We start from the raw sequence: 27,576 nt of genomic DNA on the forward strand, positions 1-27,576 counted from the left end.
AAGTTAATAGCGAGTTCAGAAATTCAAGTCACATAGAGTCTTATTTCTACCTACCTCACATAGTGAAGTCATTTACTTGGTAAAAACAGTATCAGAGAAAGGGATTGTCTCCGTTCAGAGAATACAGTAGGAAAACCACTCTCTCAAAGCGACTGAGAATTTTTTGAGGAATAAAATCACCTACCCTGGGAAGTGTTGTTGAAATCCAGGCATACTTCCTTACAAAAATGCTACCTCAACTCTAAACAAAATTGACTTTCTTTCTGTGTGCCAGGAGAGTCCCTGGGATCCTTGGTTGGTAGGCAGGTAGGTAGGGTAGCCTCGTAGTCCACAGGCTGCAGGGGCTGGGAGGGAGTGGGGGGCCGGCTGCTTTCAGTTCAGAGGCCCATGCTTTCCTGTTGACCATCAGCAAATCTGAGGAGTCACTGAGCTGATTACAGGTGGTGTTAGGGATGTAACAAGAGAAGAAAAATGGCTGCTAATGGTAGTACCTGCCACCGGTGCTGCTAGGAAGCCTTGGTGGCTATAGGATCTTGGCTGAAAATGCTAAATTAGGGTGGCTCTTGAAATCTTCAGCCTCTCAAGTCTGTTAGTTCCTCCCTTTATACAGGAAAGGTCGACACAGCCAGTATCTATTTTGGGGATAAAGAGTAAGTTGATGGGAGAGACATTCTTATGGGGAAGTCTGCCCCAAGGTGAAGCTTGAAGACTTGGCACTCTTTCCTCCTACCAGACATTTGGCGTTTCTTAACCCGGTGGGGTTATCAGAGACCCCGGGGACACTGTGGCCATCCTTGGGGGACTGGGCCTGCTGGGCTTCTTTCAGTTCCCTGACAACGAAAAAGGAAAAGTGTACATTTCTCAGTCCTAAATTAGAGATGATATTTATGATCAAAACCAGCATAGATTTTTATTTTTATTTCAGTATTTATAAAAACAAGCATGAATGATACACAGAATAGAAAATTAACTCCTGTGATTATCTTTAGAAAGGGCTAGCACACAAGTGCCTCAACACATTGCAAGTTTGCCTTGCTGAATTCTACTGCTGCTGCTGCTAAGTTGCTTCAGTTGTGTCCAACTCTTCACCCCATGGACTGCAGCCTACCAGGCTCCTCCGTCCAAGGGAGTTTCCGGGCAAGAGTACTGGAGTGGTACTTCTCCAGAATTCTACTGATTGGGGCATAAATGATCTTTAAAATTAAAGAGAAATAAGGAGATGACTCTACAGGGGTCATCAAAGGACAGCCCATGGGTCAAATTTGGCCTGCCACCTGTTTTTGTAAATAAAGTCTTACTGGAATTCAGCCATTCACATTCATTTTTGTATGGTCTCTGATCACTTTCATATCACTCCAGCAGAGTTGAGTCATTGCAGCTAAGACCATATGGCCCACAAAGGATAAAATACTACCTTGGTCTTACAGAAGAGTGTGCCAGCCCCTGGTCTAGACAATTTCAAGAAGGCATCTGCCTCATCTCCATGATGGGTGCTCACTACTTGGAAGGACTGATGACACACACCTGTGCGTCCACATCCAGCTTCACAGATATACACACCACACCTTAAGGAATACTTATAGTCCTGTGACAGCATATATATTTGTATTTGTTAGCGGAAATAGCGCAAAAAAAAAAAATATTAGGAAATTGCTTACAAGGAAGGATTACTTCACTAAAGTCTTTATTAGAGTTTCCACAACTCATTGCCAAGAAATTATCTGGGAGGACTTTAAAGCTAATCATTCTAAGATGGACTGTGTATCCAAAAGAAATTGGACTTAAGTATATTTTAGACAGTGGAAGTGACAAATAGATTGCAGGGATTAGATCTTATAGACAGATTAGATCTGACAGTGCCTGAAGACCTATGGACAGAGGTTTGTGACATTGTGCAGGAGACAGGGATCAAGACCATCCCCAAAAAAAGAAATGCAAAAAAGGCAAAATGGCTGTCTGAGGAAGCCTTATAAATAGCTATGAAAAGACGAGAAGCTAAAGGCAAAGGAGAAAAGGAAAGATACACCCATTTGAATGCAGAGTTCCAAAGAATAGCAAGGAGAGATAAGAAAGCCTTCCTCAGCAACCCGTGTAAAAAAAATAGAGGAAAACAACAGAATGGGAAAGACGAGAGATCTCTTCAAGAAAATTAGAGATACCAAGGGAACTTTTCATGCAAAGATGAGCTCGATAAAGGACAGAAATGGTATGGACCTAACAGAAGCAGAAAATATTAAGAAAAGGTGGCAAGAATAGACAGAAGAACTATACAAAAAAAATCTTCATGACCCAGATAATCACGATGGTCTGATAACTCACCTAGAGCCAGACATCCTGGAATGTGAAGTCAATTGGGCCTTAGGAAGCATCAGTACGAACAAAACCAGTGGAGGTGATGGAATTCCAGTTGAACTTTTTCAAATCCTGAAAGATGATGCTGTGAAAGTGCTGCACTCAATATGCCAGTAAAATTGGAAAACTCAGCAGTGGCCACAGGACTGGAAAAGGTCAGTTTTCATTCCAATCCCAAAGAAAGTCAATGCCAAAGAACGCTCAAACTACCACATAATTGCAATCATATCACACGCTAGTGAAGTAATGCTCAAAATTCTCCAAGCCAGATTCAATAGTACGTGAACTGTGAACTTCCAGATGTTCAAGCTGGATTTAGAAAAGGCAGAGGAACCAGAGATTAAATTGCCAACATCCATGGATTATCAAAAGAGCAAGAGAGTTTCAGAAAAATATCTACTTCTGCTTTATTGAGTATGCCAAAGCCTTTGACTGTGTGGATCACAATAAACTGTGGAAAATTCTGAAAGAGATGGGAATACCAGGCCACCTGACCTGCCTCTTGAGAAACCTATATGTAGGTCCGGAAGCAACAGTTAGAACTGGACATGGAACAACAGACTGGTTCCAAATAGGGAAAGGAGTATGTCAAGGCTGTATATTGTCACCCTGCTTATTTAACTTATATGCAGAGTACATCATGCGAAATGCTAGAATGGACAAAGCACAAGATAGAATCAAGATTGCCGGGAGAAATATCAATAACCTCAGATATACAGATGACACCACACTTATGGCAGAAAGCAAAGAAGAACTAAAGAGCTTCTTGATGAAAGTGAAAGAGGAGAGTGAAAAAGTCGGCTTAAAGCTCAACATTCAGAAAACTAAGATCGTGGCATCCAGTCCCATCACTTCATGGCAAATAGATGGAGAAACAGTGGAAACAATGGCAGACTTTATTTTGGGGGGGTTCCAAAAATCAATGCAGATGATGACTGCAGCCATGAAATTAAAAGACACTTGCTCCTTGAAAGAAAAGTTATGACCAACCTAGACAGCATATTTAAAAACTGACATTACTTTGCCAACAAAGGTCCATCTAGTCAAAGCTATGGTTTTTCCAGTTGTCATGTATGAATGCGAGTTGGACTATAAAGAAAGCTGAGCCCTGAAGAATTGATGCTTTTGAACTGTGGTGTTGGAGAAGACACTTGAGAGTCCCTTGGACTGCAGGAGATCCAACCAGTCCATTCTAAAGGAAATCAGTCCTGAATATTCATTGGAAGGACTGATGCTGAAGCTAAAACTCCAATACTTTGGCCACATGATGTGAAGAACTGACTCATTGGAAATGCCCCTGATGCTGGGTCTTTTCATCTCCTTTTATATTTTCAACAATTCACTGGATGTAATGATTATTTTAAAATGCCTTCAGGATCCTGCTCAACCATCACTGCCTGACCTTTATAATACCAGGTCCATGCTATCTAATTAATTCCTACTTGTTAAATGAAGGAATAGATTAATAAATGCATGCATGAATACAAGCTTACATGCATAAGAAATAGGATTGCTTCCTTAGGCTTAGAAAAATACCTCTGTCTTAAACATGGGTCAAGACAGAATTTTTTTTTGCTGTTTTTTTAATTTATTTATTTTTACTTGAAGGATAATTGCTCCACAATATTGCATTGGCTTCTGCCATACATCAACATGAATCAGCCATAGGCTCTGTAACAAGCAAGACAGAATATCTGTCTGCCCCATGATTTAATGGACTTCTAATGGGTCTCTTCCCACCTTAGTTATGGTTATCTTACTTTGGGTAGTCATCTACCAGTTACTTGAACACTCTTGTCACTTAGAGTCCTAATTTTTCTTTACCAGTATTTCCTTGCATTCATTTGCATTAACTGGAATTGTCTCTCTCGAGCTGTCTACTCACAGAGCATCCAGCCCCTTGTTACACAGGGCCCCTCTTTGTGAGCAGGAGCCTCTGTGTCACAATGTTGGATTCCACTTGAATCCATAGAAAAGATACACCAGACCAGTTGTGTCACTGTGAGTACCGCATAAATAGGTTCTTCCTCAACCCCAGCATCCAAAAATCTACCTTTGCAGTGTGGCTGTCTTGAACTTTTCCAAGTTCAACTGGTGCTGAAGCTCTTCTGTTTTCCCCAGGGAGGGACAGAGGACTCGACTCTTGGCCAGAGCTGCTGCAGACGGTCTCTCTGCTGGATCAGGGTGGATCATGCTCTGATGAGGTGGGACCAAAAGGGAGGAAACAGAAGCTTCATTCTTAGGAAAATCCCCCCACCCAACCAACTCCAACCCAGCTTCTGCTGGTGGGTTTTTTTGAAACTCAATTCTCCTTTGTGCAAAGGGAAGAAATAAATGAAAACTTAGCTCCACCCAGGACAGAAATACCATCCATATGTGATAGCATCCATCATCCATACCTTTGACTTTCTCAAGTATCAGCTTTTAAAGCTAACTGAATGATGAACTAGTCTAATGCCTTAATTTTCAAGAGAGGAAACTGAGGTCCTGAGATAAAGTGGCTTGTCCGAGTTATTGACAGGACCAAGGCTAAAACCTGGGTTACCCAACTGCTAGTTCAGCTCACTCACTTCCACCATGTGTCCAGTTTTCACTTAAGATTAATTAAGGATATCCCACCATGACAGTATTCCTATAGCCTTTATCTTCAGAGGATGCCTATAGCCTACGATGACTGGAATACAGTAGAATATACCTAACTGTAAACAGCAATTAGTTTCAAATAATGAAGAGAACACTGACCCTTCCATTTGAGGAGCAATGTTCAGAGTCCGCTCCACTACTTAGTATGTAGCCTTGAGCAAGTCACAACATTTTGCTGAAACTCAGTCTTCCTTTACTGGCATTTGGAATAGCAATATTCACCTTCTGGACTGTTGTGAGAATTAAATGAATTAGCATATACTTATTACCTAGCACAGAACCAACACTGAGCTCCTCAGTAAGTATAAGTATCAACTAACTCTAAGAATGACTTACGCACAGAAATAGGTGGACATCTATTTGCCATTACATTAAAAAAAATAAAAAGACATTTCCATCTTTTCTTCACAAGAGACAGCACCTCGAGTAGTTGGTGGAATTCCTTGGAGAGCTCCTGAGGAATGTCTGGAAGGTTCCCCTCACGAATATGATGCCACTCGGTGCCGTTGGTGGGCAACAGCTCTGCTCCTGCAGCCACCGCGATGGTCAACCCCAAGGCAAATATGTCTGCTTTGGGGAGGTGCTGATAATTCTTCAAAACAGAAGACAGGAAGGCTGGTTACTTTGCCAAGTGAAGAGTGTCTAGTCTAAAACACAACTGGTAAGAGAGTTGCTTGAACGCGCATGACCTTAAACAAACACAGTGGGGAGGTCGTATCTGCTATGGTTGGTAGTGTCTTTCTAGAGAAGACAGAGGACAGGGCATCAGTCCACCTGAGTAATACTGCCCTGGTCCTGGGAACCCAAAGCTGGTACCCTGTGATGACCTAGACAGGTGGGATGGAGAAGGAGGTGGGAGGGCGGCTTAGGAGGGGAAGGATGTATGTGTACCTATGGCTGATTCATGCTGATGTATGGCGGAAACCATCACAATGTTGTACAGTAATTACCCTCCAATTAAAAACTAAATAAAATTTTTTTAAAAATATGCTGCCCTGAAGAGTCAGAGGCAGAATCTCAGCACTCTTTTGTTCTCTCAGGTTCAAAGAGGCTTGAAACTTAGATTGACTGATCATAAAGAGGAAAGACTCCTTTTTTTTCCCCCAGCTATCATCCTGTAGAAAGTTATATCTTTCCTAGGCCAGACTCATAGACATGTTAAAAGATGAGCAATAACTGAAGGCCATTTCAGTGACCAAGACTGGTGGTGCTGTCAAAAGGTTAGTCGCATGATAAAGGTTGGGTTGGACCAATCAAGGCTTCCTTCCTGCTAGGAAATTCATAATGCTAAGAATTCTAAAAAATATTAGAAATAGCAAAGGACCTTTACAAAAAAACAGTAAAAATGGTGATTAATCCATTGATTGAGCCACCCTCTTTGCAAACATTTCAAGGGACTATTAAAAACCCTTTGTTCTCCAAATCTATACCTCTTGCAAAATTTCATTAGCCAAGAAGCGACTGTCCCCCTCTTCCACTTTGGGATTGCTTATTGATGTCACATGACCCAAGTCACCTAAAAAAAGAAAAAAGAAGTAGAGTTCTTTCAAAGCATGTTTTTCTTAAAACTGGAATAAACGGATTAGAGTCATCAGCATACATTTTGTAGGATAAGAGTATACCAATCAAGTTACAACACAGACTCACCAATTTTATACATCACATCAGCAGAGAAAAACCAATCAGCTTCATTTTCAGCCTCTTCCAGGACTACGGGGGAGTCGCTTTGCATCTTATGACAAATGAAGATGTTACCTGAAAAAAAATACAGAACTGTAGTAAGGAATGATTCCTAAACCTTTTCACCTCAGAGATTCTTTTCTGTAAATGACATTTCAATCCTCCTCCTCTTCTGTGTGTGCAGGTAACAAGACTACCAAGGTTTCTTTTCCTCCATGGAATCTCTCACACTACTTCCAAACAGCTCAGTGATTGATAATACCTATTTCAGTGGAACTTAAACCTCAAACCTCTTTGAAGAGGCTGGTGACCTCAAAACAAAGAAATAATCAACAACACAGGATAGTAACAACATTTCCTTGCATTTCATATGCATGAGTGCCTTAACCCACTAGTTGTAAACAGTCAGGATGCAGTCTCTTATCTATGCAGTAAATTCAATACTTATTTTCATACTTGGGCTTCACTATCTGGGAGTCTTTTCTTTCTGTCCTCTTGGCGCAATGGGAAAGTAGTTAAAGCTGTTTAACTGGAGTGTGGGCAGGGGGAGAGGGACGTGGAGGGATTCTGCCAGCTAACAGCCTCTTTGACAGTCATGCAGGCACAGATTCTGACAACAATGGGGAAGGAATTCAACACGGCCAGAGGAGCAGAGGAGAGCTGGACTGACTGGGCTTGATGTCCAGGTGCACCATGCCGGAGCTGTGGATGTATTTGAGCCCGAGGGAAATCTGTAGAAGGATGTCCTTGAGTCTGGGCTCTGGGAAATGACTGCCAGACTTTGTGTTTTCAGTTACTGCAGCCTGCAAGCTCCCACCTAGGAAAGAACAACAGAATAGCCCCACCAAGTGAGAGAAAAAAGTGTGAATCTTATATGTGAAAGCCTAGTACATATTCAATACATTCCTCATGAATGAACTCAGTCGAACAAGTCTAAACTGCTTCAGTGTCGGTGTGAAACATAATATCAGCTCCCTGTCTATACCACAAACATATTGGAAAGAATAAGGGCTTTCCTCTTTAAAGAGGAAAAGAAAATGCTATATCCTAGGTAACCAATATGTGGCTCTATTGCCTTGAGTATGCCCCCAACTAACATTTAAAAAGCTTTACCTTGTTATCAACAGAAGATCAGCCAGGCCTAGTCATATAGCTACTATGGTGTCGATGAATAATTCCAATCTGGTGTCAAGCTAGTGATTATAGGCCATTAGTAACTTTAATGTAATTGATTTCAAGTTTCCTTCCATTAAAATATATATCACGAAATAAGAACATTTAATGATGGATGACCCAAAGAAAATATAAAACCTCCATGTACACCTAAACCCTCTTTGAGCCACTGTTTGTAGCAACTCTATCACTGTCGTCAATAAAAAGATAAGCCCTGACCTCATCTGACTACCTGACCTCAGACGCCCCTGCCCTAAGGCATTAGAATGCTTCTCAACCTTTTGATTCATTAATTAGCATTTGTCTGTAGCCTCCTCAGTCAAATTAGGGAATTCTGGGACCCCCATCAGTTATAAGGCCTGTAAATCCCCCCTTCAGGTGTGTATCAGAGCAGTAGGGTCTGAGATGGTAACTGTACTTTTAAGGAAATCTATATTTAAAACTCTCTTACGTAAAATTGAATGTAAAGGTTGAACTGCCACATTCAAATAAATTCAGAAAGGCAAATTCAGCACCTTTCAGAAACAAACAAAAAAAAAGGGGCTAAAGTAGAAGGTTTTTGTTTTTCCCTGGGAATCACCTTAGGAAAGAATTTATGAACTGTAGATGACATTAGAAAGGAAGAATAAATAAAGAGTACATTGGGGTTATTATAAACAAAGCCACCTTGAGGTGAAGTTTCAGATGAGTTTATGAGATGTGATGGAGGAAAAGGGAGGTTGCATCAAGGCCCCTGGGTCTCCACTAGCCTGGCTGTTCCTTTAGGACAGGCCCACAGCTCATTCATCCTTCCTGTCCCATGGTCTGGCATGTAATCAGTATTTTCTGAACTGAATGTCTATCCCGGCAACAGAGGGGAAAGACTGAGTGAAGGCCCCTATGAAATGTATGGAAAGAAATAAGCATCGTAAGTTACTTAGCATTCCTTTAATATGTTCCTTTAGATTATAAGTGGAGGGATTTCTAATCCCCTGAAGTGTGATAGGTATTTAGTAAGGGGAACTAGGTATTTAGTAAGGGGAACTAGACCAGTGATAGCAGCACTTTCAATTACTTAGAATCTCTATAGGTAGTGTTAAAGTTAGCCAAGTGATAAAACAGTAGAAGAGAAGTTACTGAAAAGTATTCATTCGTATTACTGTATTAGAATATCCTTATTTTGCTTGAGCTAAAACTGATTGTCCACACACTTATAGAACAGCATAATGAACTGTTCTTTACTAAACAGTATTAACAAGAAGTATCCATCGACAGGGGGCTTCCCCAGTGACTCAGGTGGTAAAGAATCCACCTGCCATGCAGAAGACCCGGGTTCGATCCCTGGATCGGAAAGATCCCCTGGAGAAAGGAATGGCTACCCATCCCAGTATTCTTGCCTGGAGAATTCCATGTACAGAGGAACCTGGCGGGCTACAGTCTGTGGGGTCACAAAGAGTCAGACATGACTGAGTGACTAATTCATTTCACTTCACTTTCATGCATTTACAGACATAGCAATACTGAATGAACTGTAAACTTCATCCCTCCTAATCTCACCCGGGTGCACTGAAGCCTTAGCTCCTTAACCCAAGGTAGCCCCTGGCATTGGCTCGGTACCTTAGGAGGTGCCCTAGGAGGAATACAGCCAGCTCCCAGGCAGTTCTTTTCAAACCATCTTTGTGAGATGAGTTGATGACTTCCTTCCTTTAGATAAATGTACTTGCCCCACTTGGTAGGAGAAAAGATACTTCAGAAAAACATATACTTGTTTTCCTGTCTGCTCATAAGACCTAACAGATGCCAAAACAAAGAAATAGCAAATACCTTCTGACAATGAAATGCAAAAAGCAGGCCAACAGTTCAACAGCACGTCTTATTTATGTATTTGTATTCTCACTATGCTACTTTGCTGCCAATGACACAAGCCTACTTTTCTGCTGGTAAAATTGTCCCTTATCTGGTGGGAAAATATAACCTGTATTCATGGTGTTCCAACTTCTGGATGTCACATCACTTGAGCAAATGTGAGAACCAGTATTCTAGGGGATCGTGCTCTGTAAAACTTCTACGCCAGAAGACGTCACAAGAATACTCTGCGATTAGGGAGAGATTGGGCTTCCCAGGTGGTACTAGTGGTAAAGAACCTGCCTGCCAAAGCAGGAGATGTAGGACACACGGGTTTGATCCCTGAATCGGGAAGATCCCCTGGAGGAGGGCATGGCAATCTACTCCAGTATTGTTGCCTGGAGAATCCCATGGACAGAGGAGCCTGCGGAACTACAGCCTATAGGGTCACAATGAGTCGGAGATGACTGAAGCGACTGAGCACGCACACACACACAGGGAGAGAGTAATTATCCAGCGCTGAGCCGGTTAGAATCCTGGTTGTTGCAGAATCAGCCGGCTACTGGAGACCTCAGATTTCTGAGGCTGGCCCAGAGGTGACCTTGTAGGGGACCTTGGCTAGGGTGGCAGAGAGGGTGGAAACTTGTGATTGGTTCAGGGTTTATGAGGGACAAGAGGCAAATCAGATGACTGTTAGTCTCTCACAGTTAAAATCTATGTTATCTACATCACCTAATTTATAATTGAAGTTAAAACCGTAACCGTGCATGTTCCACCCTGACTGCTATGAGAGGCTGGGTAGAGGGGCTTGGGTCGATATGGGTAGGTAAGGGTGGGTATGGGGAAACAGGACATAGGATGGAGAGGTGAGACAGAGCGGGAGAGAGAGAATGTGGGAGCAGAAGGAAAGAAGCACCGGCTACCTGACACATACTTTGGATTTCTTATCCTTTACTTAGACCCACTCCAGTATTCTTGCCTGGAGAATCCCCTGGACAGAGGAGCCTGGCAGGCTACAGTCCATGGGGTCACAAGAGTCCGACACCACTTAGCGACTAAACCACCACCACCACCGGGAAAAGTCTCAACATGGATTATCCAAAACGACAAACAAGATTTGCAAGTGTGCGAAGTCACTTCAGTCGTGTCCAACTCTGTGCGACCCTATGTGCTGCAGTCTGCCAGGCTTCTCTGTCCATGGGATTCTCCAGGCAAGAGTACTGGAGTGGGTTGCTGAGCCCTCCTTCAGAGGGCCTTCCCGACCTAGGGATCAAACTTGTGTCTCTTACGTCTACCTTCATTGGCCTGTGGGGTACTTTACCACTAGTACCACCCAGGAAGTCCCACAAAAGAGCATGCTTTATTTTCCATTATCAGTTCACATTTGAAAGGTTCAATGTATGTGAATTACATTTGCTAAATCTCAGTTACGTTTGAGTTGGCAAGTATCTATGGGGTCACACAGAGTCGGACACAACTGAAGTGACTTAGCAACAGCAGCAGCAGCAGAGTGAAGTTAGCTGAAGCACCACAATGAACAAACACTGATTTCCCATAGTATCTTACATCTATCTAGTCCACACTCACTAGCTGGCTTTCAACGCCCACTACAGGCTTCCCACACTTCACCTTGCTGGTCTGACTTCCTCCTACGGGGTCAGCTCAGTCCTCTTTAGTCTCCTTTCTATCTACTAGGCCAGACGCAAGCCCAGTCCATGCTTCTAGCCTGCATGCTGGTCTTCCCTCTGCTTCCATAAACTCAAGGAATCCTCCTGCAAGGTCTCGTTCAAGTCTTAGCTCCTTCATGACATTTTCTCAGGCTATGCTAATAACAAGTATTACCATGTTCTTACTATGTATTTGGACTTAATGATGTGCTAGCATTTGACATACACTGTTGATAATTTCGCAAATGACTCAGTTAGGTAAATACTACTGTCTCATTACTCAATGAGATTAAATGATGTCTCAGTGATCCTGAGAGAACTGAACTGAAGTGAAAGTCACTCAGTCGTGTCTGACTCTTTGCGACCCCATGGGCTGCATAGTCCATGGAATTCTCCAGGCCAGAATACTGGAGTGGGTAGCCTTTCCCTTCTTCAGGGGATCTTCCCAACCCAGGGATCGAACCCAGGTCTCCTGCATTGCAGGCAAATTCTTTACAAGCTGAGCCACAAGGGAAACCCAAAAATACTGGGGTGGGTAGCCTATCTTTTCTCCAGGAGATCTTCCCCACCCAGGAATCAAACTGGGGTCTCCTGCATGGCAGGCAGCTATGTGACAGAGCTGGGCTTTGAACTCCAGTCTGCCGACTTTAAAGCCCAGGCGCATCCCACCACACCCTGCTGCCTTTGCCCACATTCACCATCTCTGGCCACTTTGTGTGCTCATTATAAGAGAGCAAATGGAATCAAGCTTCTGGAAGTAAGGACTTACCTCACTCTACAGGATTTTGCACCCAAAAGCTTAATAGAGTGTCAAGCCCGAAGAAGATATTCAAATGTTGAAAAAAATGAGATGATTTTGTAATAGATTGCTTCATCTTATTCTTTTTGAAAATTTGAAACTTTTACATTGCCCCAGTTAAAATTTTACATTGCCCACAGGTTGAAATTTGTTAATTTTGCTTTATTGACTGATTTTTAAATTTGATATTATCTTTGTAAATAGGTAAATGTTATGGAAATAAAATCAATCTTCTCTATAGAGAGAGGGAAGAAAAAAAGAATAGGGACTCTCAGGTTATGATAAGAAGAAATTAAGAGATGATTTAAAAAAAAAAGGTCTCAACTACTCAATCACAAGTATAAGGAAAGGGTCCATTTCGTTTTAACCCAAAGAAACTATTATAAAAAGGGATTTGGGGTGAGCTTATTAAAGAAAAAAACTCATGAAGTTCACAAGTAAGGCTATGGGAAAATCAGGCTATAAGGAAATAACAAGGAAGATGCCAAATTATTATCTCGTAGAATATGTGTACCATTTTCTATGCTTCTAGCATCTCATAATGTTATTTACTTACCTACTGGTGAAAGTAATCTTATATACAGTGTTGAAGCTTTATCACTGATCACTGTCCTCAAAAGCCAGGCTATCTGGTGATAACTAAACTTACCCAAAGACAGACTGCACCATTAAAAAAAAAAAAAAACTCAGGGTAGGTGTATATGTTTGGGGGATGCCATTATCCAGTATTACTGGGGCTAAAATATGGATTGCAAAATGTGGATGCATCCTAAAACGATGACGATCTTCTATCCAACTGGTAGCACTTTCCTACTATATCCCTAGATGTTTTGATGAAAATGTATTTCCAAGAATAACAATACATAACTGCTGTTATGTAACCCCTTAATTATAGATAAGAACTATTAAATCATGAATTAGAAATATGTTAATCCAAAGGACCACACTTTGTGATTTAAGTAGCCCAAAAAGAAGTTTTACTGGTTACTGTGTATACATAGTCCTGAAGAACCTAGGAGGATGTATCTGAAGTCACTAGATTTCAGTCCCAGCACCCCACCCCATGCCCCTACTCTTGTGAGAACACTTAAAGCTCCAAAGTAAGAAGCAGCAAGAAACATGAACAATCCCCAAACACAGGAATCCACTTCCAAATTAATCAGAAGTTGGCTATGTAAGTTTACCACTCCCTCCTCCAAAATAGTAGAGACTATGGCTTACCTCTTCTAGAGCACCTAGTAAATGGTAAAAAGATGATTTACCATTCAAACCACTAGCATAAAAGTTTTCTAAGTATTAATTAAAGTGTGAAGGACGTAATAGCTCCTATGTACCAACTACACATCAGCTTTGAAAGAAGCACCTTACAGCATAAGCCTGAAATTCCTTTCCAGCTCAACTCATTTCCTCCAGCTCTCTGCTTCCAAGCAAAACAGTAGTACAGACTTTTAGATATGATTCTGCTATACCTGCTATTAAGTAAAAGAAGAAAGCAAAGATTTTTTTTTCCCAAAGACTTAAAAGCTAATCCTCCCTCTCCATAGATATGAGCCCACATGCTTACCATTGCAGTATTCATTTTGAATGATCATGTAGTCATCTTCTGCCCACGCAGAGTAGTAACGCACCACATGGGGGTGTTGTCCCAGCACCGCATGGGCATAAACTTCATGCATAGCCAGAGTCCTAAGAGATGGGAAAGCATTGAGGAAACTGAAAATAACACACATACAAATTCTTTAAAGATGAGATATGAGGCATTATTCACATTTGTTGAATGCTCACTGCTTGCTTACTTACTATCTTATCACATTTAATGTTTGTAACTCCTCTATATGATATAGTAACAAGGATGAAGCCTTTAAGGGGTTAAGTGACTGGCCCAAAGTTGAGCTGGTGATAGCAGATCTAAGACCAGAACCTTGGTTGTCCTGGGCCCAAGTCCACGGTTTTTTTCATTGAACAGGATATATGTAGAGAGGCATCTTAGGTGTCCGTTACCCCAGGAGCAGACTTGTTTTGATTCTAATTTTCACAATCTAAAAACCCTGATGGGCTTAACAAGAAATGTGCTTGATTGTGGATATTGCAATGGGCCCTCTACCATCCCTATGAAAGCTAGACAGTTGCTGTGTGTGTGCTTAGTCGCTCAGTCGTGTCCAACTCTTTGCGACCCCTTGGACTATAGTCTGCCAGGCTCCTGTGTCCTTGGAATTTTCCAGGCAAGATTACTGGAGTGGGTTGCCATTTCCTACTCCAGGAATCTGCCAGACCCAGGGATCGAACCCAGGTCTCCTGTTTCTCCTGAATTGCAGGCAGATTCTTTACCCACTGAGCCGACAGGGAAGCCTTAATTATAGTCAATACTAAACTCTGCTGGTATGATGTAGCCACAGGGACAGTCCTGAAGACAGATATCCATCATGGAATAGGAAATCCAACACACAAAAAAAGAAGCAAAATGCAGTGCTTGATCGATTTCAGTATATAAACGAAGAATTCCAAAGACTAATTTAAGATTTGGCATTTTAGTATTATATCTCCCAGAGTTCACAAAAAGCAATGGCTGAATCTGAACATATTTGTTTTCCTTGTGAAAAGGAAGAACTTTTGAACAATTAGTTCTAGGAATGAAATTTAAATTTTTGTTAGTTTTTCCTGGCTTGGAGTTTTTCAAACTTGACTGTTGAATTTATTATTAATACAAAGTAGAGATAACCAGTAAGTTAACAATAACTTGGTAGTATTTCTGATGAACTAAACAGATACCAGAAGATCCTTTCCTAAATCCATTCATTAGAAAAAAAAAAAAAGTAGTAAGACCAGTAGTAAAAGCCATGAGAAATACAAAACAAACAAACAACACAATTCCAATTGCTCATGGTATATTTCAGGAAATAACTTATCTCTGATCTTAAAAATTCAGAAAGGTTACAAATGTGAGACAACTTTCAGTGGTAAGGTTGAATTTTTAACAGTAGCAAATGACATCAGTGCTCTTATTGAAAATGTTTTGATAAATCCAAGTGTGTATTTCTAGTACATTTTAAAGGTACTCACTCATCTGATAATCCTCCCAAAGGTTTCGTGGAGCGTTTTATTGCATAAACACATCCATCCAGCCTCTTAATGCACTTGTAGACTGTACCAAAGTCCCCGACCCCAATTTTTTCTACCTCCAAGAATTCTTTTTCATAGCGGGAAGCCATGTTGGTTTCTCGTAAGACACATCTCTGAAATATTTTAGCAAAAAGTGAAATAGTTTAGCATAAAATTAAGGCATATTATATCCCTCAATTTCCCTAAGTTTCCAAAAATACTTTTGAGGCAAATCCATTGGATTCTGTCTGTGTCAATATTCATGGTGGCAAGAAGCACTGACTGTTGAATTTATTATTAATACAAAGTAGAGATAACCAGTAAGTTAACAATAACTTGGTAGTATTTCTGTTTCATCTTAAGTGCAATAAACATACTTTTTAGTTTGCTTCCCCCAAAGCCTTAGTCTAGAGAACAAAATTGTCAAATTGATTTATTTCAGACTGTGTGCTCAGCTGCAGCAACCGCTCCCCCTACTGGCCAACCGTGACATCACTCATTGCTAAGTAAGGAACTCGAGCAAGTCACTGAACTCCTGTATCAGTTTTCTCATTTGTCAGATGAGGATCAGAGCAACTATGTCTCATGGTCCTTTCAAATATATGAGAATCACATATATCACGAATATATATAAATTCTCAGTAAACAGTAGCTGATGATGGAAATATCCATAGATTTATAAGAATCTCAGTCCAAACTGATTCATCCCTGTGAAATCACCTTTTCCCAATATCTCCATTAGCAAGAACTTTTTCCTTCTAACTTTAAATGTTTAAAAAATCTTGACTCTTACCAGGTCTTCATTTTCAACATCCAAGCCCAGTCAGTCTTCATCAACAAGATCGATAATTTCCCTTGCCCTTACCAGTCTCAAGCTCAATTTCCTCCACCTCTGGACTTGCTCCAGCTGCCCGCCCTTTCTCTGTCTCCTCTATCAGTACGATTATTTTTGTGAAATGATGCCATAGAATGAGACATACCTAATTGTTTCCCATGAGGAATCCTCACCTCTGATCAGAGGCCTGAAGGCTCTGGTAGTGCTTACCTGCTCCCTTATATCCTCATCTCAGACACCAAGTACCAGCTTACTATCCATATCGCCCCTTCCCCATTGTCCTCCCTGCCCTGTACGGACACTGAACATTATAATATCATGAAAACATGCCTATGTCCAACATGTCACCTTGATGGCAATCTAATATCCCACTGGCTGTATGGTCTAATTTACGTAGCCATTCTTCCGTTATTGGGTATTTGGTACCGCCCCTATCTTCTTTTCTTTTTCTGCTCTTACAGTTAAGGCTGAAACAAACATCTCTGGTGGTAATATTCACGGCATTATTTTCTTAGTTTAGATTATCAAATGGGTGATACTAGATCAAAGATTGTGAACATTATAAAATCAATAAATATTGACACATTTAAGAGCTAAAACTTTTACATATAAACCTCTGGCTTTACGCTATTTTTCTGGGTTTTTTTTTTTTTTTTTCCTTTTTGGACCTTAGATATCTTGATGTTCCCTTTACTTCTATACCCCAGGAATACAGAACTTTCCCCCAGATCAAAGACAGAAACAGTAGCTTTGAATTTAAGAATAGTCCAAGGTAATGATTCAGCAGTATAGATGTTAGACACTGTCTGATAAAGTAACAACTAGCTAAGAATATAGACCCTGGTTACAGTCCAGATAAATTCACCTGCAAGACATATTTACTACAAGTGCCAAGGTTTGGGGAGGGAGGGAGGGAGGGAGGGAGAAAGAAGAGGTATTAGAATGAAATGGCTGTGTTACAACAGCTGGACCAAAGAGCAGTGCTCACCTTAGCAGGCAGCCCGTGTTCTCCCTTGCCTTCTCCTGGACTGGATTCCTCACTTGGGGGGGAAAAAATGATTATCAATGTATGATTAACACTTATGGACCCTGGTACTGTGCTGGGTTTGGGTACAGTACAAGTAAATAAGACAATTATTCTCCCTCTTCAGTCTATATTTAGAAGCAGGAATAAACAGAAGTTTTTAATACAAGAACCTAGGACAGTATTAAAAACAAGATATGAAGGATACTCTAGATAGTACTATGTACTCTATTTTGAAAGTAAAAGCCTTTCTGCAAAAAAGAGGATATATAAGCTAAGATTCCAAAAATGAGGAGGAACCAGCTAAAAGAAAAGAAAAAGGGTTTCAGACAAACAGAACAAGGTATGCTGAGATGTGGAGTCAAGAGAGCTTACAGAACATGTGAGAAACTCTAAGGCTGTTCAGCCCCACAGTATAACATGTCCCCTGCCATGCTTGCCTCCCCAGAGCCTGGCCTGTCTTAGGTTCACAAGCTGACTGTAGGCATAGCAAAATGCACTCTAATCCTAGCTAAGATGTTTTCAATTACTTTTCAATAAGCTGAAGTCTCTGACGGATATTCTCTTTTGGCATGAGCAGATGCATTCTGGAATCTTTAAACAAAATTTCAGTTTCTAGATCAGTTAGGTTTCTTTTCTGGACAAGGACAGGGTCAAAATGGCAAATGGAGGAGATTATACTCACACAAAGAAATTGATGCAGGCGAACTTGTGACTTAAATTTAATACTACATTCTAATCTTTATAAAATAACACCACCACAATGAAAAAGAAGGGAAAATACCCTCTCAGAATCACTAAGTGATTTTATGAAAGCGTCATCACTTTCAGGGTCAGGAATTCAAATCAGCAGTCTTTTCCTGCTAGCTTCAGTGAGAGATGAGTCCATTCACTCTGCAGGTTTACAAAGAATCTTGAAGAGCTAAAAACCAGTGGAATACTCAGTAACAAGAATAGATCCAGTGTACTTGTGCTCGAGTCCTATTTACTTAAGATCCAAGAAACAGTATTGAGAGAAGCCTATTCTGGCTACAAGGCTGATTAATATAGGGTCACTGATTCCAAAAGAACACAACACGTTAAATGCTCTGTAGACTTTAAGATTGTTAGCTCTACCTTTATTTTGCCAAGTACATCTGAGCACAAAAGACTGGCCTGTTTTAGAGGTGCTTCCATTCTATAAAAAAAAAAAAAAAAAGCAGCACTGAAGACAAAGAAATGTCCTTGTGGGACTTCCCTGATGGTCTTGTGGTTATGATTCCTCATTTCCTTGAAGGGGGCACAGATTCCCCCTTCCCTGGTAAGGGAACTAAGATCCCATATGCTGCCAAAAAATAAATAAATAAAAATAAAAGCAAGTACCCCTTCACTCCCTCACATATGGATGCTGCTGCTGCTGCTACTAAGTCGCTTCAGTTGTGGCCGACTCTGTGCGACCCCATGGACGGCAGCCCACCAGGCTCCCCCGTCCCTGGGATTCTCCAAGCAAGAACACTGGAGTGGGTTGCTATTTCCTTCTCCAATATGGATAGGGTCACTTTAAAAAAAAAAAAAAAAAAAGCCCCTGAGTAATCTGCAAACTCCTTAGGTAGTCAATTTCTGCCACCGAGTGACCTTTCTAGAATAGTGTAGTCAGCTTTCCATCTATTAGCACCTCCAAAAGCAACGCTCTTTTTCTCTTCAGCCAATCTTCCATCACCTGCAGAGGAGTTCAAATTCTGGCTCTATCACTCTCATTGCCAGTCATACCAATGAATTCAAAACAGCAATGTACTCTCTGAAATGAGAATGACACCTTCCCCAATTGCAAGCTTCATAGTAACCAGAGGGGAGCCCTTGAGAGCAATTCCACCACCTGTTACACTTCCTAATATTAAAGTCAGATCTTCACTTACTCTGCTCTGTTCTTTCAAGAGAAGGCATTTTACTGTGCACTTCTGGCAACCCACTCCAGTACTCTTGCTTGGAAAATTCCACGGACAGAGGAGCCTGGTAGGCTACAGTCCATGGGGTTGCAAAGAGTCGGACACGACTGAGCAACTTCACTTTCTTTCTTTTCTTTCGTTATGGAAAGGTGTTAGAATCTCTGTGATGAAGAAGGTTATAGCCAACACTGACATTTAGGAAGGAGGGTATATATAAACATAATGTTTATCATTCAAACAGACATTGTTTATTGCTAGTCTTTAACACTCTCCTTTCCTTTTGACAATAGTTAAGACCAGTTCTCAAGAGTCATAGCAACAGGACACTTACAGATCGCCACGGGTTTTCCTCTTGCCATTGGATTTAAGGAATTGTTTTCTATAGGACTCTGGAGTGAAGGGATTAATGTTGACCAGAGCCAATGAGGTCATCTCATCAATGAAGGGGCCGGGTGTGAGCTTCAGATGCTTAGAGCTTCGGGGGAGAGGCTTCCCTGTTGAAGAAATCATTGACTGGCTCACCTGGCCCTGAATGAGGATGACAAAAGGCACATCAGAATGGAGTTAATTAAAAAAAAAAAAAAAGATTCTGTATCAGTTAGGTAGTTAACACTGAAAGGGATCTTAGAGGGTACCTGGTGCAGTGCAAACTAGTTGCATGGTGACTAGTCCTCTTGTGAAACATACAGATCCCCAGACTACCTCTAGACATTTTGATTCATGGGATCCAAATAGCAATCTGTACTTTCATTTTAATGTTTTTTTTTAATTGTGGTAAAAGTCACAGAATATAAAACATACTATTTTAACCATACTTTACTGTTACGTTCAGTATGTTCAGTGGCAGTAAGTACATTCACACTGGTGTACAACTCTCACGCAATCTGTACTTGTGTCAAGTTCCACCTGCTTCCCCTGGGCGATTCTGGTTAGCCAGCTATGAGACCACCAGTTCTAGTCCTACCTCCAGCTTTTTAAAGGTGACACTGAAGCTTAGACAAATAAAAATGACTCTAAAAGACCCGGCACTTTGGCTCCCAGAGTGTATACTTTAATTTCCCCTCAGTTATTCATACCAATATTTGTTGCCTACTAAGTAGCAGATCGGAGAAGGCAATGGCACCCCACTCTAGTACTCTTGCCTGGAAAATCCCATGGATGGAGGAGCCTAGTGGACCGCAGTCCATGGGGTCGCTAAGAGTCAGACACGACTGAGCGACTTCACTTTCACGTTTCACTTTCATGCATTGGAGAAGGCAATGGCAACCCACTCCAGTTTTCTTGCCTGGAGAATCCCAGGGACGGGGGAGCCTGGTGGGCTGCCGTCCATGGGGTCGAACAGAGTCGGACACGACTGAAGCGACTTAGCAGCAGCAGCAGCAGCAGCAAGTAGCAGGTGGGCTTCCCTGGTGGCTCAAACAGTAAAGGATTTGCCTGTAATTCTGGAGACCTGGGTTCTTGCTGGGCTAAGTGCTGAAGGGTGAATTCAGCTCTTAAAAAACATGAAGTCCACTAGTCAGCAGCTCACAATCACTTTGTAAGGGAAAGATTTCATAGACTAAGCATGGAAGAAGTTTCCAATTCCACTTAAAATGTAGCACCAGTTGAGAGGAGCTCCATGAAATGGGGTAGAGAGATTGAAAAGGAATAGTCTAAGCCCTTAAGATGCAAGGCTCTGCAAGGGATGTAACTAGCATACTAATCCATAGGAAAACATGCAGGACTTACCACTCCAAGTGGGGTACAGTGAAAGAGCACCAGCCTAAAACCTAACCAGAATTAAATCAAACCACAGAGGTAAGAAATCAAACAATTCTGATGAGACAGCAGGATGCTATTATGACCTAAGCACCAGGAGCCAGAGGAATGGCTGTGGTATAGATTCAAGAGGACAGTAGTAGACCCTGGGGCCAAGATATTACCTCACAGTATAATTACTCTGGGTTTCCCTGGTGGCTCAGATGGTAAAGAATCTGCCTGCCATGCAGGAGACCCAGGTTCAATCTTTGGGTGTGGCTACTCATTTCAGTATTCTTGCCTGGAGAATTCCGTGGATAGAAGAGGCTGGCGGACTAGGGATCATGAGGTCACCAAGAGTAGGACACAATTGAGTGACTAACTATAGCCATTGTATTGTGAGGCTCTTTCAGAAAGAATTCTTACCATTTTGATTGTCTCTGCCCATGATTTTTGAGTGTAGAAGCTGAAGCTAGGTTACAATATGACTCACTACATAAAAAGGTAATTAAAGATGTGAGTCTACAAGGAATGTATCCTGAACTTATTAATAAATACTCATCAAATGATTGATAGAAGCAGAAATGAAGGAAGCAACAGAGTACACATAGTAACCTAACATTGTTTTAAAAGAAGGAAAAATGGACTCAGTGAAGAGTTTTGATAAGGGCTTACATAGGTCTTAGGCTTCCCTGGTGGCTCAGAGGTTAAAGCGTCTGCCCGCAGTGCAGGAGACCTGGGTTCAATCCCTGGGTCGGGAAGATCCCCTGGAGAAGGAAATGGCAACCCACTCCAGTATTCTTGCCTGGAGAATCCCATGGACAGAGTAGACTACACAGTCCACGGGGTCACAAAGTGTCGGACATGACTGAGCGACTTAACTACATAGGTCTTAGAGTTCAGAGGGTCAACAACCTTGGGGCTATCATTGTTCAAAGCCATCAACAACGATCAATTTTCCCATAAGTTTACTGTAAGGGTTGAGTATTGGTTCAAAAGAAATAAAAACTATACAATATGGTATTTCTCAATGGTCAATGTGATTCAGAAAGCGAATTTAGAATTATAGTAAATCATTTTTCTGAAACAATTTTGTGTGTGTGTGATGCTGATTATCACAGAAAATAAAATTACACCTGTCACGTACGAAGCAGTAGGGCACCCGCTCCTGGAACAGTGCACATAAAATTCCAGTTGCTGCAATTCGAAGACAACAAAAAGGGCCTAGAAACCTTTCAGCTAAAAGTAAGGGAAAGTGTTCGTATCAAGGCAGACAGTACCGAATTCCTAGTCAAGAAACATGAAGGCTGATTTTGTGAACACCACTTAAAATATAGGGAAAGATATGAATACAGATTTTGTTGCCAGAGTGACAGAATTATGAGTAATCCTTTTGAAATCCAAAAGAACACAGTTTGCAAGAAGATTTATGATGAAAATGAGCTCTGCTTGGAAATAAAACAGACTGAAAACATGGAAAGAGGACCAGGTGGAAAGCAAAAGTGTGTCCCAGAGAGTATAGCTAGTTCTGTGTAAGTAGCAGCTCTTATAGTAGTGATTAAGAGAAAGGAAATTTGGGGAATAGCTCCTTGACTTCCGAAGATGGTGAGAGAAGGTGGCAACCTCCCATAAGACACAACATCACAGGGACTGGGAAAGACTTTTAAGGCCCAGTACCAACCAGTCCATCCTAAAGGAGATCAGTCCTGGGTGTTCATTGGAAGGACTGATGCTGAAGCTGAAACTACAGTACTTTGGCCACCTGATGCGAAGAGCTGACTCACTGGAAAAGACCCTGATGCTGGGAGGGACTGGGGGCAGGAGGAGAAGGGGATGACAAAGGATGAGATGGTTGGATGGCATCACCGACTCGATGGACATGAGTTTGAGTGAACTCCAGGAGTTGGTGATAGACAGGGAGGCCTGGCGTGCTGTGATTCATGGGATCGCATAGAGTCAGACATGACTGAGCAACTGAACTGAACTGAACCAACTGTTAGCTTCCTGATGCTTGAATCCCTGCTACAGTATTCCTACACTAGTCGTCAACTAGTGTTCCACACATTTAGCCACAGGGAACTTGCTACCCGCTAAGGAAACTCTTCTATATCTAGATAATTTTGCTAGGAAGGCCTTATGGTGACCTGGTCATTTCACATGATTTCTGGTCCTATCCCTGCAGCAAGGCTGAGTTAAGCCAATCCTCCTTTGCTCTGCATCCCTGTCTTTAGTATACGTGTGTTGTGTGTTCAGTCACGTGCAACTCTTTGCGACCCCATGGACTGTAGCCCACAAGGCTCCTCTGTCCATGATATTTTCCAGGCAAGAATACTGGAGTGGGTTACCATTCCCTTCTCCAGGGGATCTTCCTGACTGAGGGATCAAACCCACATCTGCTATATCTCCTGCACTGGCAGGTCGATTCTTTACCACTGAGCCACCTGGGAAGCCCATCTTTAGTATAACATCACCAATTACCATCACCCTTGCCTCTCTCCTCTGATCTTGATCCCAGCTATATTTTTCATAAAGTGTGTACTTTTTCGGTTGCTTTCCAGTTTCCCTCCCAGGCTCTGTTTTCTTTCTGTCCCTTAAATCTTGGTATTTCTAGAGTTCCTAACTTGTACCACTTCTCTTCTTACTCTGGCAGACAGGTTACATAAACTTAAACACACCCATGGCTTCAACAGCTTCCGAAATGCCGGTGAAATCCAAGTATAGCTCTCCAACTGGGGTTGTTTTCCTGCAGTGCAGAGCCATGTATCCAACAACTTACACCATATCTCTTTCTCCAAACCTATACATCCTCTAATGTCACCTACCTTGATTCAAAGTACCACCTACTCAATCAGACAAGCAGGAAGCCTCACAGCGCCTGAGACCACTCCTTTCCCAGCAACCCCTCCATCAAGTCAGTTACCGATTCCTAAACATCTCTCAGCTTACCACAATCCACCACTGTCCTAGTTCAGGCCTTTTTGAGAAAAGGCCCTTTTCTTTTCTCAACAGATCTATTGTGAACACTGCCCTGCCTCGTTGGTCTCTCCCACTCCATTTCATCCTTCACATGAAAGTCATGATTTCTCAAAAATGCCTCTGACCAAAACCACTTAATGGCTCTCTCAACACTTTCAGGATAAAATCTTGGTCTAGCTCCTACCTACCTACCTACTCTTGCCCCTCTACCTGCCCCCTTGCACATCCAGACCCCTGCTGCTCTGAATAACATGTAGTCTTCCAGGTGTGGCATGATATTTTCCCTCCAGGACTCAGTAGATATTTTTCCCTTGGCCTTCAGTGCTCAATCCTTCTCTTCCTAGCAAACTCCAACTCATTCTGTAAGATTGCTCTCAAACATTGCTTTCTTTGGAAAGGTTTCCTGGTTGTCTTGAGACTTCATGCCTCATTAATTTTCACCACACTACCACTCCTCTGGCATACCTGCTCTTAACTTATTATTGCTTACTTTTATATGTCTTTTTCAATCTGTCTCCCAGAATGATGGAAATAAAAACAAAAATAAACAAAGGGGACCTAATTAAACTCAAAAGCCTTTGCACAGCAAAGGAAACCATAAACAAAATCAAAAGACAGCCCTCAGATAGGGAAAAAACATTTGCAAATGATGCGATCGACAAGAGATTTAGCCTCCAAAATTGACAAACAGCTTGTGAGGCTTAATATCACTGAAACAAACAATCCAATCAAAAACTGGGCAGAAGCCCTGAATAGACATTTGTCAAAAAAAAAAAGACAGACAGATGGCCAAGAGGTACATGAAAAGATGTTCAACATCACTAATCATTATAGAAATGCAAGTCAAAACTACAGTGAGCTATTGCCTCACACCATTTTGCAGGCACTTGCTGAGGCAGTGTGTGGCTTATCAGCAGAAGGTCTGCTAGCATATCAAGGTGTTAAAAGCCTTCAGCGAATGAATGAAAATACACATACCATGCCGTCTCCTTGCCTGGGCACTCTTGCTCAGAACCATATGCTCTGTATCCACTCTCCCCCTAAATGCCAAGTGTTAAAGCCATACCAACTTTCATTGACCTTCTTATACTTGCTTTACTTTCATTTCTTTCCTGACCAGCCACTGAGAAGCAATCCACCCAGAGAACTCTGACCACTCCTGAATCACCTACCACATGGTATCTGCAGACACATCTCCCCTCCTGGAGACTGCCATATGCTCCCAGCCCACAGTGGGTTCTCAAAAAATAAATGGATGATTGATTGGTTATAGGGACCATTGAAAACCCCACAGGTGGATGCATGAAGGTATGAAAGTAATTTGTCTACCACTCAGACAAGAAGCCTGGTATTTCCTGGTAGATGTGGCAACCACCCTCAGCAGGTACAAAGGAGACCTCTGACAGTGACTGTGCTGCCATTGGAAGCAGAGATGTTATTGCCGTGATCTTAAGTGCCTCAAGCTGAGCCAGCAGGAAGCAGATCTAATTCCAGGCCTAAGGCTCTTGTGCCATGGCACCAGTCATTCAGAGGTACCCCTGTCCAATCCTAGCTTTAATAGAATGCATGATGTAATAGGAGACCAAGCACAGCAAAAGAGAAAGGAAAATGCTTTCTCGGGACTTTTGCTTGTTGCCATCCTCAAGTTATAAAGTAGTATCAACATTACCTCTTTGTTCACCTATAAGAGCCTGTTCATCACTAGACCAAGAAAGGGTGAGGACTTCTTTCTGAAAAGAGCATCAGCAAAGATATATATAGATATATATATGTTCAAACAGTGAGGTAAACATATTAGGCAATAATAGTAAATAACCACAGAAAAATACAGCTAGTTGGCATAATATAAAGAACAATAGACTAAGCTCCAAAGATTGCATATCCAGTCCTTTCGCTCCCATTGGCTGAATAACAGGCCAGTTTTTCTCCTAAGACCTTGGTTTTCTCATAGGTACAGGTTGAGCTTCCCTGGTGGCTCAGTGGTAAAGAATCTGCCAGCCAATGCAGGAGACATGGGTTTGATCCCTAGGTCGGGAAGATTCCCTGGAAAAGGAAATGCAACCCACTCCAGTATTTTTACCTGGGAAATCCCATGGACAGAGGAGCCTCGTAGGGGGTCACAAAAAGTTGGACATGACTTTGCGACTAAACAACAACAGAGTACAGGTTGGCCTATAGACCTCTATTTTTTCCAGATCCAGTATTCTTTCACTAGGAAAGTTTTCCCCATCCAAGATTTATCTGGGGCCTACAGCAATGGTTTTCAGTAGACAGCTGGCAAGATACTTAATTCTGTTTTATGGTAGCTTTCGACTCTTCTTCATTTTCACCAGCAAATACATAATTGAAGACATATACAGAGCATGAAGCACATCCGTCACACGCCTAGGACTGCACCCTCATTCTCTATCAGCTGAACTGAAGGACCACAGGCCTAGGTGGCCTGGCTCCCTCTCCCCCCATAGTGGACTTACTTTGGGAGTGAAGGGGCTCTCGCAGTGTGACGGCCTGCTCTTGTCTGGTGGGGCTGGTGGTGTTTCAGGGCGTGCGAGGGAGTGTGACACTGGAGTCCTGAGACCCTGATCTGGACTCGCTTGGTCTCTTTCGTAAAGTGCGCTGAGGTCATATTCGTTACCAAGGGGCGTCCTGGGAGGTGTGAGCTTCACCTCTGAATCCTGACCTCTAGGCCTCTCTGGGGTTTGAGTCTGGGCCTCCTCGCTCTCCTGTGCTTCCTCCTGCCCCTTGTTCTCATGCTCCTCTTCACAACAGGAAAAGTTTAACTTCTGCTTCAGTTCTTTGTTCTCATTGTGGTCACCCATCTCAGCCAAAGAGCTTTACCACCTGGGCAAGAAGGCCTAGCAGAAGGAAACAGAGCTACTGAAACAAGGAGGAGAGAGAATGTAAGCTGACACGTTCCCCAGTTCCAGCCCTGCTTTCCTTCGGCCAACTAACAGCTACACGGAGACATGCCGTTGGTTTTCTCACTTAAGTACCGTGCACCTGTAAGATCTCAGCTTCTCCCTATTTCCATTCTGATTAAAGAAGGCTGCAGTAACTTTTTGAGCAATTAAATCCAATTTATGTATAGAACTCCCGCAGTCTCCCTGAATCCACGTGCTACCAACTACTAGGGAGCCACTTGGATTCTTTACTTTAGCATGGCTTTAAACATACACATTGGTATCTGTAATTTTACTTAACAATAAAATATTACAATTAATTTTTAAAAACACACATTTGCTAATTAGGAACAAGCTTATTATTGGAAAGACATCAACTCTTTTCTACCTCCCATTTAGAAATACAGCCCTCTTCTCTCCCCCCACTCACCACCCGCCCAGTGGGTAAAAGCAGTTCCTTAGAATTCAGTATCACCTGGATAGCATAATAATCGTCAAACGGCAGCTAACGTATCTTGGCTGGAGTTCATCTCTCTAACAGACACATACCTGAGATCTCTACCAGACACAACTGTCCTAATTCAGGCATCTCCACACTCTCCTCTCACCCCTGGGTATGAGCAGTTAAAGCTTTTAGAGAACTGGACACATTTTTATACCCCAAAGAAAAAAGAAAGGTAGAAAGATCAGCAACCCAGAAACAGATAAATGTATTACTAGAAAATGGTGACTACTTGGGCCCCAAATGCCTTATTTTGTAAAATGTATTTTCTTACTGTTTAGATATCTTTTACATACGTTATTCAATTTCTTTCTCAGAGTAGTCCCTATGGGGGGTGGGGGATAAAAATAAAAAACACTTTGAGGAGCAAAATAAGGCCACTGATATCATTTTATAGGAGAAACCGTGTGAAAGCAATCTGTGAAAAACAAAAATGATGT

General features: G+C 41.9%; 1 protein-coding gene across 1 annotated transcript; it reads right to left on the reverse strand.

Moving 5' to 3' along the window:
• Positions 1–673: 673 nt before the first annotated feature.
• Positions 674–26,553, reverse strand: WEE2 (WEE2 oocyte meiosis inhibiting kinase). The gene is made up of 11 exons (XM_005911757.2): positions 26,209–26,553; positions 19,353–19,549; positions 17,061–17,112; positions 15,199–15,371; positions 13,703–13,824; positions 7,346–7,492; positions 6,643–6,750; positions 6,426–6,511; positions 5,417–5,587; positions 4,406–4,548; positions 674–830 (listed from the first exon to the last, which is right to left on the reverse strand). Exons 1-11 carry the CDS (start codon positions 26,551–26,553, stop codon positions 674–676), a joined length of 1,701 nt encoding a protein of 566 aa, XP_005911819.2.
• Positions 26,554–27,576: the final 1,023 nt, after the last annotated feature.

The sequence above is a fragment of the Bos mutus genome, chromosome 4 (assembly GCF_027580195.1).
Source record: "Bos mutus isolate GX-2022 chromosome 4, NWIPB_WYAK_1.1, whole genome shotgun sequence".
NCBI classification, from domain to species: domain Eukaryota; kingdom Metazoa; phylum Chordata; class Mammalia; order Artiodactyla; family Bovidae; genus Bos; species Bos mutus.